This window comes from Tachypleus tridentatus, chromosome 1 (genome assembly GCF_004210375.1).
Source record: "Tachypleus tridentatus isolate NWPU-2018 chromosome 1, ASM421037v1, whole genome shotgun sequence".
NCBI lineage: Eukaryota > Metazoa > Arthropoda > Merostomata > Xiphosura > Limulidae > Tachypleus > Tachypleus tridentatus.
In genome coordinates, this window is record NC_134825.1 from 11683917 (window position 1) to 11697153 (window position 13237).

Consider the following 13237-nt stretch of genomic DNA (forward strand, 5'->3'; position numbering starts at 1 on the left):
ATCACCACCTACAGCCAACTCTTGGAATACTCTTTTACCAACGAATAGTGAGATTGACCGTAACATTATAACGCCTCCACGGCTGAAAGAGAGAGCATGTTTAGTGCGACATGGATTCGAATCCGCGACCCTCAGATTACGAGTTGAACGCCATAACCCACCTGGCCATGCCGGGCCCGGGGAAAAAGGATCTCCGTTTGGACACAAGACACGTGCACCCAGTGAGCTGCCGCGATATATTCGTTCAACCCATTCTTCAAGCAGCTAAAGAACGAGATAAGTTGTCATGTTGCTCTATAGTTCTAAGATATACTGGTCAATTCGCCGGATGGATATTTGTGTGATCAAATTGTTGAATTGGGCGCTGGGTAACCGTCATCTAATACACTAGATGAAGTGTGGAAAGCCTGCATGAAGAAATGATGTGCTTTGAACATGACAGCCTAACGACAGAGCCCCTGTGCAACAGAGACTATGCTGCAATACTACTGTGAAGATATACAGTCGTCGGATAAAACGTGTCGTTGGGGCAACATGTAATGACGTGGCAAGGCTCCAAAACCGTTTTAATATAACGTAGTGAACCCATATACGCGGACAGTTAAATTACGCGTCGAACCAAGCTGGGTGTTTAATAACTTCTTTTTAAACTTTTTCGTATTTTAGTCGACCAAGCGGCTTCGTTTCTCATTCTACCCGAAGTGTATAATAACGGTTTGCTTTTATATACTTTTATTTTAAAGAGGTCACTGATGATATAACTAAGATATTTTTAAAATCATCACTTCCAGATCTAATCATGCATTTTTATTAACTCTTATGATATCAATTGAATTCACGTAAGCTAGTACAATATCTAATAGACAAGAAGTTTTTAATTGTTTAGAAGTATTAGAAATACTTTATCTTGATTGGCTTTACATGTTATATTCGTAAATATTTATTGAAAAGACTAAGACTAACGGAAACGTAATGTTTTAGTTCTTAGTGTATATATTTAAGCGTTTGTTGTAAATTTTACTAATGAACTGTACCTGTGATAGTTTTATCATTGAGCTGACGGGCTATTTTTAATCACATTTCTAGAACATGCAAGACATCGGCAACAAGTCATAGGACAGCCAGTATCTACGTCCATTTCAAGTCGTTCTTCAGTTTACTTTAATAATTTTTTGTCCAAGCATCCCGATCTGACTACAAAACAAAACACGTCAGAAAAACTATTTTCCGAAGAACTGAGGTCACACGTGCTAACCCCGAGCACCAATCTGATAAATAGAGTTAGCTCGTCGAGCCTGACTATGGGTATTTCTGAGAGGTCGGAAAGCCGTTGTATCAGCGAAGGTGCTGGTACTGTAGAAGGTTCACCGAGTGAGTCCGCACTGTCAGTTACGAGACTGGTGGGAAAGCCGTCAACGCCTTTGCCGGCTGTGAAGAGGAGCCCTTCCCTGACAGACGAACCCAATTCTACAGCAGCAGAGCTGGCACCTTCATCTGGTCATCTAGATACTTCATCTTACCAAGATTCAGATGAACAAGAGGATAAAGATGAACGAGCCGAAAACGACGTTGATGCCAACCATTGCCTAGAATCAGTCGAACGTGAAGAATTTCCAAAACGTAAACAACGGCGGTACCGTACGACTTTCACTAGTTTCCAACTTGAAGAGTTGGAGAAAGCTTTCTCACGAACACATTACCCTGATGTCTTTACGAGGTGAGGTTTTACAATTACGTGTAGTTATATACTGTTCTAATAGAAAGACAGCAGAAAGGTTTATTATTTTAAGCCCACGTGCAGGTACGGAACATAAGAGGCTTTTACTGCAATTTTAGCTACACACGTTACGTTGAAATTTTCACCACCGGCTGGCTCATTAATAGATCCAACTTATTAGTCCCAGAGGATTTCATTCAGCCAGAAGACAATGTATGCTTTAAAAACTGGCGCGAATTTACCCAACGCAGCAGTTGTTGCTGCTTCTGTTGGAATAGAAATTAAATAATTAATATTTGTTCCCAGTCTTTAGAGAGAGAGAAAAAAAAGGTTAACAGTCTTTGGAAACGAAAAAATTACGAATATAAGAAACAGACAAAACTATTCAGTTGAATTTAAAGTCTTATAAGCTTCAATATGCTTCAGCTCACTGTTTTTTATCAATAATGTGAGCAAAACTCATGTTGTGAAGATGCATTACTCCAAAAATGACTCCAAAATTACTTTTTATAGATGGTTATCTGCTTTGAATTAATCTATAGAGTAATATTTTTACAAATTGTAAATTGCAGTAACCGATTTACAAATATCCCACATTAAAAAGTGTTATATTTCAGGTAAAGTTTAAAAAGTTTGAAAACTGTTCACTGAATACCATTTTAACTGAAGTATTCATGGATATGTTGGTGTATAATATTCAGTATCAGAAAACATTTATTTTAGACTTTCTAAATGTCGTCGTTGGAAAGTTTGTTTGTTTTGGAATTTCGCACAAAGCTACTCGAGGGCTATCTGTGCTAGCCGTCCCTAATTTAGCAGTGTAAGACTAGAGGGAAGGCAGCTAGTCATCACCACCCACCGCCAACTCTTGGGCTACTCTTTTACCAACGAATAGTGGGATTGACCGTCACATTATAAACCCCCACGGCTGGGAGGGCGAGCATGTTTAGCGCGACGGGGGCGCGAACCCGCGACCCTCGGATTACGAGTCGCACGCCTTACGCGCTAGGCCATGCCAGGCCCGGAAAGTTTGTAAAAAATAAATTTATTTTTAAAGCTTTAAACTTGTATCACTTCATGTCCATCAGAGTATTCATTTCTTGTAATGTGTATATCTACATTTCTTTTACCAATCAATCAGCAGATATGTCTGTAGTGTTATATTTATATATATCGATATGATGTATTTTCTTATCAATAGCTGTCCATTTACTGTTTTGTCTTTTTCTTTCTTTCAATACGTCCGCTCGTTCATGTTTTTATCTTTTTTTTTAACTACCTCTGACACGAAATATTGTAATTTACAATTGTCACACGTAGTTTGCTTCGGGTGATGTTCAGGTGCATTTTCTTCTTAATAAACATACATTCTGAAATATAAATTTAAGGTGGTGCATGATGAAACATACATGATTCTTCCCTCTAACATAAAGAAACGATATTCTGATACAAACAAACATTAATAATAAGAAAAAAAACAACTTAGATTCAGTTATTCGAATTAATTTCATAATTAAAATCTCAAGTACACATTTACAGGTTTATTTGTTTTTAAATATATAAATCAGATTGAAATTCAGGACGTATGTTGTCACATGTCATTATCTGAGCAGACTGGAGATAAAATATACACTTTATTATGAGATGGTGGCGACGTCTAGATTTTATAACAATTGTTAGATTAAATGACATCGTGTGTAAGGAGATTTATATTAAACAAAAACAAGTAGAACAGTATTAAATAGTTAAAAATAAGCACGTATCTCGCAAAGTGACACATATTTTATGCATGGACCTCCATTTGGTACCTTAACAACCGCTTTATTTGAGTGGATTTCTCAGTGTTCTAAACACTGTGTATTTGCTGGATAACAGTTTTACTGTTTGGCTTTATTATTTGGACTTGTATTGCTCTTTATGTGAGGGTAATTTAACGATAGGTAGCCTGACGCTAGAGTCCTTATTATTTTTGTGACTGTATTAAAGGTCTAAGAAAAGTAGAGAGATACTGGTGTGATATGGGTGTGAAGACTTTAAAATCATAAATTGATAAGGTGTCTAGATAATAATACCCTTAATACTGTGTTCATAATGATAGGTTAGCAGAAGAAAGACGAACCGATAGCCTACTGTTGTAAGATTTATATTGGTGTAGTTTTGAACTCGGCAGGGACCCCCCGAAGTAAGTCTACCAGTCAAGGACTCTGATGGACAAAGTTTTTGAAATTCGTGACTACGGGGTGATAATAACAATCCCTATAATCTATTTTGTAGTCATATTGTTGAGTGTTATTTGTACGTTGAAGACGACTTACAATTGTTTAGTCCTCAGGTTAAATCTGGTGTCTGCTATTACAATTTGGTTTTATGGAACGTTTTAGTCTATATGAAGTCCCTAGCTCTAAGTCGTTTCCATTTAGATATAAACTGAAGCAGTTTGCCAGGATTCACTCTCGTTGTTCTATTTTGTTTTCTTGTTCTAATGTACCGAAAATGAAATTAAACAGAGTCATGGAATACTCGGCTAAAAGTAAATAGCCAGTCATTTTATCATTTGTGGTAAATACGAACATCTGTTCACCTATTTCATCAGATCTGTTTTACATAATGAGCTCAGCTACTACAATTAAATATAATAAGCTATGTTTGATCAAATTGTGACTCTCACAATGCCAGCACAAACTGTACACATTTGGGATATTTAATATCCAGATTCTTCATTCTTCCTCATATGCAGAAGGCAAAACCACAATCTAGTGTCTGACACCTTTGGTTATCTATGCTTCTAAATTGTGCGGATTTAACGGCAAACTTGTATGTTTTGGTTGCTTGAATGTAAAAAACTGATAAATAACTGTATTGAACATCACCAAGTTAGATTCAGTGTCGTCACGCGGGGATGGAAGATATTGTGAGTTTGCCATAGGTAGGTACCTTGAACAAAATGCATGTAAATGAATGTAAATAGACGGCAGAATTCACAACTATATTACACCAGCAGCTCAACCTCCTGAAGATTCTACATCTTACAGAGTGAAGAAGATGTATTAAACAACAGAGACACAAATAGACGAGAACTTCCTCAAAAACAAAGTATTCTGCTGCCTGTTGTAATGGCTAAATCATACATTTTTTTACTCTAACTAACAGTTTTAGATTTCTTTTATTAGTGCAAATACACAATTGACAATGGAAACACTACTGTTTACAGACTTACTACGTAAAATGTCAATGAACAATAATAATTTTGTCTCAGTATCCAAACATTGCAAAAGAATCAAAAGTAAGTTATTAATTTAAATTAACTTGGTATGGTTGCCAGTTTGAGAATAAGTGGCTTTCATATGTGTATGTGAATGTAAGTTCACATGGTTTGTCACAACCGCATTTGTTTCACCTGAGCTGCAACTGGCGGAAGAAGACCTCCTACACTTGCCTTCTTCCAGTAAAGGAAAGATATGAGCTTCCTCGATACTAGTGCCTCCACTACCGGTGTTAGAGACATCAGTTGAAAATCTAGTGGTTAAGCCTCGTCCTTTGGCCACTTTACTTATAACAGCCTACTATTCGAGTCCATCTAAGTGATAAGAAAAATGTTATCATCGATCCAAAATGTAACATCACTATAAATGTCTCATGACGTAAATATTATATTCAGAAAGTAAAAGGACTTTCCCACCAGGATCACATCAGGAAAGTTCCATGAAACCAGAGCAATCAAGAAGTAAAAAACTCTCACCTCACCAATGTAACCACCAGAAGCCCATACTAAGACCACAAAATAGACAGTTAAGACCTAATCACCATCATTTCCTGTTACCCGATTAATGTCCACCATAACAAAGACGGCTTCCAATACATTCCAAAACAAGAGTTTCAGAGCAAAAAACGTGCATGTGACATCACTTTCAAATGATATGACCACCAGTGGGTCTAAGCTGTCCACTAAACAGTGACCTGGGAATGGAACCTGATCCACGCAAAGAAGGCTATATTGCAGGAGCAAAATCAATGTGAAGGAATCAGACTAAACAAACAGCAGTTGGGAGAGCCCGCGTGAGCCTGAAGAGATGTTGCAAAAGCAAATGTCAACAGAGTAAAATATCAGCATAGGCATATCATTTCTATGTTTTATAGCATTCTAATATTCAAAATGTACCACATAGTGTTGTAGAATGCTATCCCAAATATAGTATTTCTTTACCATAAATATTTATACAATTGGAAATTACGTCAAGTACATAGTATTTTTAATTATCATTTTACGAATTTAAGTTTGGTGTAAAGTGCAATGAATGTATCAGGATTCTATGCTGTATTTTGAAAGAGAGTATAGGTAAAAAGTATAAGAAAATATTATACTTTCGATCAGTTCTGACTACACTTGCAGTTTTCAATAGGCCTGTGAGAAACTGGTATAACTGGGTATAGATTTTTCAATACCAAATAGATATTTCCTTTATATTGTTTAATACTGAGAATAAACAATGCACGTAAAGAAGGAAATATGGTAATATGAACTTAAGTGAATTATTTGAACCAAACTTTGTATTCTATGGTGATTTGAGCCAGTTTTTTTCACTATATAGCAACTCTAAATGATGTGAATAATATTGTAAAGTTTCGTTGAATTCATCGTAAGATATTATACAGCGAACCAAATATTTCAATTGTTTGTCCTGTGTTGAATTAAAATTAAAAAGAATTATATGCCACTGTTGCCTTTAACAAGCTGGCGAGGCGCGATTATAGTTAATTATATTTGTCATAAGACATTAGTATTGTATTGTAATGTTCATTGGTAGGCAAATATCGTATGAACAGTTAACGACAGCTCAATATGATATACTACATACATGGACTAAAAGGGGATATTACCATACATATAACTTTACGGCAATGGAAAGGCAATGAATTTGGTAAGGTAGATTCGTTTGTACGCGGTGAGAAGATAGGAAAGCATTTCGTCTATAGTTAGTATGAGTTAAGGTGAGGCAGCTGTCTATACGACAATATTTCGTGTGTCTCCGCCGGTAGGAGAATGGGAAGTTCACGGACTTACAACGCTAAAATCTGGGTTTAGATTTCGCGGTAGACGAAACGGATAGCTCCATATATAGCTTTGCTGTAACGAAACCAAAGAAGTTTCGTATGAGGGATATGCGTGTTTAGCACAGTTACAAAACAGAAAAGTTGAGTTTAGGCTAGCCAGCCAGTTATATAAGTCTGTATTCTATTAGAGTTGGGTTACTAATACAGGAACATTCGAATGTAATATGTATTTGTTCGTAATTAACTGCAGTTTAGGAAAGTTATTATTCAAGCTCTTCAAAACGTTCATTCGTTCGTTTGTTCTAGTTGCGTATTGTACAGTAGTTAATTTACGATATTAAAATTTACTTCTGTATAATAATGAATATGGTTTCATCACGACTAATATAATTCTAGTTTTAGCTTAGTTTCTTGGATTATGTGCACTTATGTGTTTTGAAAGAGTTTCGTTTCAAACCGGGTGTAGAATACCTCTTGGAATGAATACTTTGGGTAGATACGTGTAACATTGTTGTAAATATTTTTGTGAAGGCTGTCAATATCGTTCACTGTTGTTCAATTATTGGTGAAGTAAGTAGTTGTTCTGTAAAGTGTGCAAGTAGTTGCTTGTTGCTAGACAATTTCAAGTTTCAAGCTGGTCAAACAGTTGCAATGTAGACAGAGCATCATAATATTGCAATTTAAAGCATGAGATAAACATGAGATTCCCTAAATTAAGTTGATTGCTGAAGCGGCCTAAAACGGGAAGGGGGGTGAGAGTTGTGGTAATCGATGGTTATAAACTCAACACTCTTGTAACCTACAACACCATTTCACTGATATGTACAATATCTTTCCTATTATGTGGAAGTTATAGCGACCTGTTATTTAATATGTGTTTGTAAACTGAAGTGGAACTCTGTAGTGACTAGTCGCCTTAGAACTAGTGACTTACAGGGGATGGACAAAAATGTATCTCCCCCTTGAAAATGTTGTTAATTTGTTACATCCTTTATTAAATAACTGAAAACATTTGTAAAACTTTATGTTTTTAGAACATACTCGACGATATATGTTCGAATATGATCTCAAACTGAGATGTCAAATCCTAATTTTAACCTTGGCTTTCGTAGATACCTGAAGTTTTTATGAATTTAGTTATGTTTTCTCATAAAAAATGTTGTGCACCTGCTGTAGTTTCTTAGATCTTGTTGCAATTCGTTTTACATATTTTCTGGAAGCACTTGTTTTTGTCCATTCCTCGTACGTTTCTTCATGACTAGTGACTAGTCGCCTTATGTGCTGGCTACTTCTTGGCTAGGTGATACATTTTTCCTGGTATGTAAACTGGCACTCCAAGATCACTTACAAATCATGATGTCATGGGTATGACTGGCTACACTACTGACACAATTTCTATTGCAGTTTTAGTTCTTTGCTTATGAAAGAAAGGGGTTGACTTCAGAATCGAGACAAAATGATTGTAGATGTTATCAGTTCAGCTAAACTTCCTTTTTAGTATATAAATCTTCAACAACTGTGTATCTACTTAAATTTATTGTCTGTTACGGCCTTCATCTTTGCACGTTTATCTTCCTGAATATGTTATCTATTCCAGTATTGAAAATCAACGTATTTCAGCATTTATCATAAACGATTGCACGAAATCATGTTTCATAATAAAACAGTAAATAAGGCGTGCTGATTTTATAATAAATAAAATACAACTTCATTTGTTTTTCTAACTAAAATTTTATGTATAGAATCTTCTGAAAATCGATTATTTGCTTTCCTGTGTACAATTTGTATATAATTTTGTTCGTTGTTGTCCAAAACATTTTACAAACCAAAATTGTTTAGAACCTTACAATTTTGAATCTAGGTTTAATATTTACCGTGAAATATTTATAAGAAAATTATATTTACATAGTTCTTTACGAACAATGGGAAATATACTTGAAATAAGCAAAAAATATAATAATTTCTATAGAGTTTCGAAGTCGTTATTATTTGATTGAAGGAAAGTTTTTAGTATACCGTTTATGAGCAATATTTTCACGACTTAAAGAAAAATATAACAGGTGGAAATCCTACGAAGCTGTATATCATTGAAAACTTATGCTACCTTGAGGACATGAAAATGATACGTATAGCTGATAGAACTCTATCTTTAAAGCGAAAAAAAAGCAAAATATTTCCTCAGAGCCAGGCGTCACCTAATGGTTATTATGTTAGGCTGTATACTTTACGAACCAAAATTGGAAATGCAATGTTATTGAACAAACTACACACCTTCTGATATGATTATGTTATAAGAGTAACAATGAAGCACGTTACTCAAAACAAACCTAGCGAATGCCGTCTTTCCTCTGATCAGTGTTTCGAAATTAGAGAGAGTTATATTTAAAATCTAGTTGTCTCTAAACTAGAATGTTTAGTACAAGTGTCCCATAAAGTGCCATTCAGGTTGATAATATAAACGTGTTTCGTTTACGTTTAGTAAATCAAACATTTAAGAAGTACAGAAAAAATTACTCTTTGATTACAATCCTGGTAGAGTACTTTCTTACTGAAATATAGAGAGGTAAGTAAGAAAATAATTTATGTATATTTATATATACATATATGATCTTATGACTCGTGTAAAAAGGAGTGTTTTTCTCTCAGAATCTTACCAACAGAAGTGCTGGTTTCCATGTTAAATTTTCATATTTATATACAACTTTATCGCGACATAATTTTGCTGATTAGAATGGCGGGTTCTTCTGTAGGGTTTGTTTTATATTTGTTATCACAGCACTAGTACAAATAAAACGGTATATTTGTGCGACGTGAAAATGATTTTATTTCTGAAATATAAGCTCCAGGTTAATGAGTCATAAGAAAACTAAACAAAAACAAAAAACAACATACAAGTATAGAGACAAAGTTGCAGGACTTAGTTTTTTCTTTTCTTGTTCTTTTTCAGTTCTTCAACGGGAGGACTCCATCTCTATTGAAGTGAAACAACTTCCGCTTGGAAAATAATAATGTATACAATCACAATAATTGAATTCTACATTATATGTATGTAAAAACTTACCGTCTAAACAACATGGTACTACATCATAGAAAACTGAAGACCTTTTTCATTGTTGTGTTCTTGGTTCTTACGCAAAGATGCAAAAATACATCGAACGGCATTCAAGTTAAATTCCTGTTTCACAATAAAATGACAACATAGCCGTATTCTTTATTCAATCGAAAAATCTAAAGAAATTTCGCCTTTTGTACGAAAAATTATATCGGTTCGTCAACAATGTACATATATTTCTCGTCACGATTAATAATCCTGGCTATTGTAAATTCAAATTCCAGTTAAATGAATTTGACTGAAAAGTTCAGACATATTATCCTGAGGATGGTTTACGTTTTTTTTTTTAAAAGAAACAAATCAAAATATTCACAAACAAATAATCATTACTTTGACATATAATCAACACAGATATTTATATATACAAAATAATATGGACTGAATGCGAACCAGTGGTCAGAGTGCCGCACTGTGGATCTGAAGTTCCGTGATTCGTGCTCTTATCCCGCCAAAAAATAACATGTATCTCGCGCTGCAGTTTAAGGCCGTGAATGCGTTATAAAAGCACTGTAAAGTCTCACTGTATTCCATTAGAGATAGCGGTAGATGGTGTTGATTAGTTGCCTTCCCTCTAGTCTATTACTTCAAGTAGACATCTCTCACAGAGTGCCCTCGAGTAGCTTCGTGCGAAATTATATAAACGACAACAACAATTATCTGATGAGCAGGTGGCCGACACTTATCAATACGTAGTCGAAATGAGCTTTGAGTGCCAATATTGAACAAGAAATAAATATTGGTTTAGGCACTTTTTAATACTTGCTTGACGAACTCTACATAAGAATATTACGAATAAAAGGGTTTAACTGTATCCAGTCTTAAGTCTATATTTCGAACATTGTTCAAGGTTTCGGACATTACTCAAGTAATGTTGTCTAGTAGACTGCACGTGTATTATATAATATAAACTATCACACATGACAAACGTACTTAAAAATACTGATAAACGTCTCTTGTCTAGTTCTTTAACTGTCTTTTATCCTTTTTTTATTCAAATGTTGACTTCTAGAATTGGTTAGTTACCAGAACCAAATTTGACTTCTGTAATGTGTTTTACTGCAAGTTCGGTGGAAATAGCGAAACTGTCAGTAAAGGCAGAATTATACTAATAATATCTACTCAACATCATGTGTATGTTAATAGTATTTTATTTATCCTTTAAAATTAAGCTTATTTAGTTTACACGATAGTAATTGCGTTTTCTTGTTTTTGTTTTTGTATTATAGGGAAGAGCTCGCCATGAGAGTAGACTTGACAGAAGCGCGCGTGCAGGTAAGTTATACGGCTTCAGCTTCCGGAAAGAAACCTGAGAGTTATTAAGATTTCATAAATAGTGTTTAAGCCATCAAAGAACATTTAATGTCTAGAACATAAACATTGTGCATACTAACATAAGCAAGTAACACGATACTGTGGCGGAATTGGCCAGAAGAACAGAGCAAGATTAAGTTCATACATGTTTTCATATACCAGACAGGAGTATCTCAAACATCTAAACTTAAAAAGATCTCTCGAACATACACACCTAGAGAAAGAAAAATACACTGTAGGACTTGTAAATTTATGAAGATAAAATCTTGTAGCGAAAGATTTGTCTTGATTAAACTGAAGTAAATAGTGAAACATATACGATTCTGAAAAACTAGCCTCTATCATCATATAAAGCTTTAGAGGTGAGAATACAGGTTTTTCAAGGGTATGTCCCACGAGAATGTATGGATACACAGCATACATCAAAAATGTCAATTGCACAGGGGAGGCACAGCGGTATGCCTGCAGAACTATACCACTGGAAACCGGGGCTCGATACCCTGGTGGACAGATATCCCATTGCACAGCTTTGTGGTTAACTATGAAGGAACAAATTAACCAGAATCGCTTACCAATATAAATACCAATTATAGACATAAATTCACATTAAAATAAAAGTATTATGTGCTGTTCTTGGTCTGGACTCCCCAGACAGCTACTGTGCGCAAATAAACTTTAATAATGGAACCACTGGAACATATTTTCATGTCATTTTGATGACATTCATCCGGAAACCGTTAGTCATACATTCTTACAGCAGCCCGGTCTTTCTGATGGAAATATCGATACATAGACAAGGACCTTATTAAAATGTTGTTTTTTTTCAACTAACTGTTTGTCTTATTTAGATTATTTAGTGGCAGGTGCAACATAAAGTTTATATGATACGTTGTGTAAGGGGCTTTTGTATTAACAAGTTTTGAACCCTTAAAAGCTGTGATGACCTGCTTACGAAATACTAACGTTGCAAACTGTTGTTTTGACTAGGATTTTCTATAACGCAACTCAGTATGCATTGAAGCAGTGCTTCTGTGTCTAACACTGTTGTTCTTGAAGAAGGAGTTGGATAATATTTGGCCTAAAACGTTTTATTTATTGTTGTATATACCTTCGTCGAAGACATTTTGGATAAACGATGGATATAATAAAATTTCAGAGGGGTATTCAACCCTTCAATTTTATTGTCATAGTGTAACCCAACAACATCTTATTGTATACTATTAAGAAATAACTTTCTTGTGTATCTCCATTTCTGTTAATGGGCATTTAAATTATCATTTTATATTTAAGATGTATACACTTATTAAAAAAATTTGTTTTGACATACAGACCTACATATATAAAGAGGAATACTTCTTTTTGACATACAAAATTATAGAGGAAGATCTTTCTTGGACATGACTCATCAATAAAAACCTTTACCAAAAGAATAAAACTTAAAATTATTTTGGAAGTACTAAGAAAGGAAAAATCACCCCTCTGGATATATATACATAAATATAAAACTATTGAAGAAAATATTTTTTGCGCAAAAAAAAAAGCCTAACGTAGAGAAGCCTTTCTCTTGATATATATATATAAATATATACTCTGTATAGAAGATTGGGACAATAGTCTAGTAAGATAAAAGGGAGGACTGTATTAAAAAACAGCAAATCCAAAGATCCGACTAATTACATTTCAATAAACAAAATAAAAAATCAAGGACACTGTGGCAAATGAAAATAAATTCTAAGTTACGGGCTGTAATGTGGTATATTTAATGTGCCCTACGTTTAGGAGGTGACTGCGGAAGAAGGACCCAAATTACGGTGGGGATACACCGTCTATCAGTCTTAAACTTCGTTCACCAGTTTCATCCGCATAAAATATCTTATCACATATAAAGTTTTGTTCAGTGTCTGAAAATTCGTAGTTACAGTGGACTCAATAGATGGTGGTTGGGAGTTATACTACTTAGTTTAGATAAGTGGTTAAGATTATATATACAAACGTGATTTATTAACTATGTTACTAATTAGAGCATCGCCACTATAATGGGGACT

General features: G+C 34.6%; 1 protein-coding gene across 1 annotated transcript in view; it reads left to right on the top strand.

Annotated features, from left to right (window-relative positions):
• Positions 1-11201, top strand: part of LOC143224867 (uncharacterized) — a 28066-nt gene extending 16865 nt beyond the window's left edge. The window contains exons 2-3 of the mRNA XM_076453287.1: positions 1087-1717; positions 11108-11201. Of these exons, the coding sequence (XP_076309402.1) occupies positions 1087-1717; positions 11108-11201 (725 nt within the window). The remainder of the gene's footprint in view (positions 1-1086; positions 1718-11107) is intronic.
• Positions 11202-13237: the final 2036 nt, after the last annotated feature.